The following is a 3,415-nucleotide window of genomic DNA, read 5'->3' on the forward strand; positions in this document are numbered from 1 at the left end:
AGGGAAGGAAGGAAGGAAGGAAGGAAGGAAGGAAGGAAGGAAGGAAGGAAGGAAAGGAGGGAGCTGCAGCCTGCTGGTGGTCCATGATCTGCCACCCACCCATTCCTCCTTGACCGTATCATCTACTTCTCATCCCTTTACTCACTCTGCTCCTGTCACACTTGCATCTTTGTTGTTCCTCAGAAATACCAGGAAAACTTCCACCTCAATATCTAGGCACTTTGTTCCCTCTGCCTGTAGTTTTTGCCCCATGGTATCTGCTGAGTTTAGTCCTTCACTTAAAAGCCATCTTCCCAATGAAGCCTTCCATGATTGCCCATTTTAAAAACTCATCCCCTTTCCCATGTCCCATCTGTCCCCCATGCTTCCTATCCCTCTGTTCTAGCTTTATTTTTAATAGCATGCATCTCCAATCTGATATGCTATAAATGTTACTAATTGCTTTAATGTCTATATTCATCTAAAAGAATGTAAGCCCCAGAAGAGAGAAGAATTTTGCCTTTTTCATTCACTGGTATATCTGCTTCCCATAGAAAAATGTCCATGGTAGGCAATCAATAAATATTTATAGAACAAATTAGGGCATGCAGAAAGAGTTGAATAGGTCTCAAAAACCATCTTAGATATGAAGGGTCAAGGCAGCCTCAGCTGATATCTAGGATACATCCATATGCATCACCAACAAAGACTAAACTGGTTTCCATAGAATTTATTTAAAGTATGATTCATAATGTATAATGGAAAGTAGGGATTTGTCAAAATGCATATGTACTTAGGGGTTTTTATGTAAGGGGTATTTACAAAGCATATTTATAAATCCATTAACATAGATCTAAATATCTGTAGATACATAAAATAAGTAGAACTTTAAGAGAAATTATACAAAGCACCATGGGCTACGGTAACTACCCTAGACACATAAAAAGAAGTATGCTGGGATAAGTCAAGTCATTCAATTATATACACCATAAGGTAGCTTAACAAGTAGTGGTAATGGTGAACAAAGCTCTTTTCTACAGATGAAAGGCTGCATGGTTCAATTGTGAGTGAAACAGAGGAACAGAAATGCTTCCTGCTGCAAGCTGACAGTTACATGGAACCCCCTGACATTATACATTGAGTTCCTCTGCTAATTACTGGTCTGAAGGGGACATATAAATATCTACATTTTATTTCTCTTGCTGAGCTTGCAATATAAGCACTTGTGAATTTTACATTAGGGTCAAGCTGGGAAGTTCCCAGCCAGTTATACCTGGAGTAGATAACAGTGCCACCTTCCATGCAAATGAGGTCAAGTATTCCTTTCTGCCTTGGGTGACCACCAGGGAGATTTCAGTGTAACAGGTTCTAACAGGGAAGTTGATATACAGGGAGAAAAGAGAAGGAAAACAGAACAAAACAAAACATTGATCCTGTTTAAAATAAAATTTTGCCTATGAATTCTAAAAGCACATATTTCAAAAAGATCTCAGAATTTTGTAATATCACTCATAAAAATTGTACGTCACACCCATTGATAACAATATCAACTATTCTCTTAACTTTCTGAACTAACTACTCATTGCAAGACCAGTAAAGCTACACAGCAGGCAAGTACTTTAATGAAAGCGGCCCAGTTCTCCAGGGAGGGGAACCTGTGGTTCAAACACAAAAACTTTTGATCAAGTAAGCACTTTATTCTTGCCAATGAGAAATACCTTTCATGTGGAATCTGATCAAAAATGCTCTTGGGAAAGATAAGGGAAGAGGAGAGATGAGAGGGAAACAAAGGACTGTTGTGATGTAATATTTCAAAACAGGTTTTCTGGGAAGGAAAAATAACTTCCACATTTCTAATGCATGTAGGTACCCTTATAACTTCCTGGAAAGTATTGTTCACTCCCTGGCAAAAACAGCAGCCTCATTGAAATTCAGATAACCAATTAATTCATTTATGCATTTGACCGACAATTACTGAGTGCAGTCTCTTTGTAAAAGGAAGAAATATAAGAACATTCACAGAGAATACAATCTCCATTATTACCAAGTTTCTCTTCTCTTTTATTTGCATTCTATTTACTATAACAGTATACCAGATATATGACTGAACAAAAATAATCTAAGGCATAACATACATCGAGGTCTGACATGTGAAAATTTGGAAAGAGAAACAAATCAATGAATGTCTTCTCCAGATAAAATAGTGAGTTGTTTGGGGAGTCATCAAGACCTAGTTTGAAATCCCAACCCCTTCACTTACTGGCTGTCTAGATGAATGGAAAATTCCCTGGGTCTCAACTCCCTTATATGGAAAATGTTTTAGTTGTACCTACCCCCATGGTAGTTTTACTGATTAAATGTGATGTTGGCAAGCACCCCTCCATAGTACATATTCAACAAATTATAGCTATTTGGCTTGTCTTTTGGAATCCTAAACTAACATAATGCCTTTCTCAATTCCTATGAGCACTTCTTGGCAAGAGTCCAGAAACACTAAATCTTATTTTACCTCTTCAAAAGAAATTTTTTTATGCTTATCTTCTCTAAAAATATAAATCTCAGAATGTTCATGCTTCTGGATGGCCCAAATAAACACATGAAGAAGAAATTCCACTTTCAAGGAGCCCTTCCAATAACATAACCAAGAAAATTCTTACCTAGTTTTGGCAAGGAATAGGGCACTTTAAAGTAGTCTTCATAAAATTCTATTAATCTCTTTGTTATATGGAGAGCATAGTCCCCGGATCCTCTTCTGATAGCATCAGGTCTTGCATATAATCGTACCTAATTAAAAATATATATAAAAGTTACTTTAGCCTTTTAGCACTTGAGTTTTATCTTCCCTACAAATACAAATCTACACAAATCACTTAGAATACTACAAAATTTAAACAGGATTCGTGTTCATACACTATATCAAAGCACACTGGGGCTGAAAGGACCAAACTTAAACAATTGAAGTAATTGAAGTAACCAAGTAGAGCAAGTCACAATCTCCTCGCTTTGCAAGATGACATTGAGAAGATTTACACACCTTGCATCAAAATAAATATTCAACGTTATCACTTACATGTGCTTGCTAGAGATAGGAAGGTACAGTGGATTAATATAATAGGACCCTGACTATGCTGAAAGTAGCCAGGATATGGTGGCTTGGCAGGAGAAAAAATTCATGGTTTGTTAAAGACAGGTTATATCAAGCTTCCGAAGTATTACCAGACTGAGACTATACATCTGTAATTTATGCTTCCTTTTTTTCTTTGGAATCAACTGTATTTATTCCCAATATGCAAAGTAAAGATAGAAAACTTTTCATGTATACAAGCAATCACCATTCTGGAAGGCTGTCTGCAACTGCTCCTGGCTTCAAACTCAGCAGAGTAATTCATATTTCTAACACAATCCAGATACTTAATATTGATTTTAAAGCAAATAT

The 3,415-nt window shown here is 36.7% G+C and overlaps 1 protein-coding gene across 1 annotated transcript in view; it reads right to left on the bottom strand.

Moving 5' to 3' along the window:
• The window catches only part of TRHDE (thyrotropin releasing hormone degrading enzyme), a 419,741-nt gene that overhangs the window by 307,705 nt on the left and 108,621 nt on the right, over positions 1-3,415 (bottom strand). Inside the window, exon 3 of the mRNA XM_017870740.1 lies at positions 2,637-2,763. Within this exon, the coding sequence (XP_017726229.1) occupies positions 2,637-2,763 (127 nt within the window). The remainder of the gene's footprint in view (positions 1-2,636; positions 2,764-3,415) is intronic.

Source organism: Rhinopithecus bieti, unplaced genomic scaffold (genome assembly GCF_001698545.2).
Source record: "Rhinopithecus bieti isolate Rb0 unplaced genomic scaffold, ASM169854v2 scaffold_5324, whole genome shotgun sequence".
NCBI classification, from domain to species: domain Eukaryota; kingdom Metazoa; phylum Chordata; class Mammalia; order Primates; family Cercopithecidae; genus Rhinopithecus; species Rhinopithecus bieti.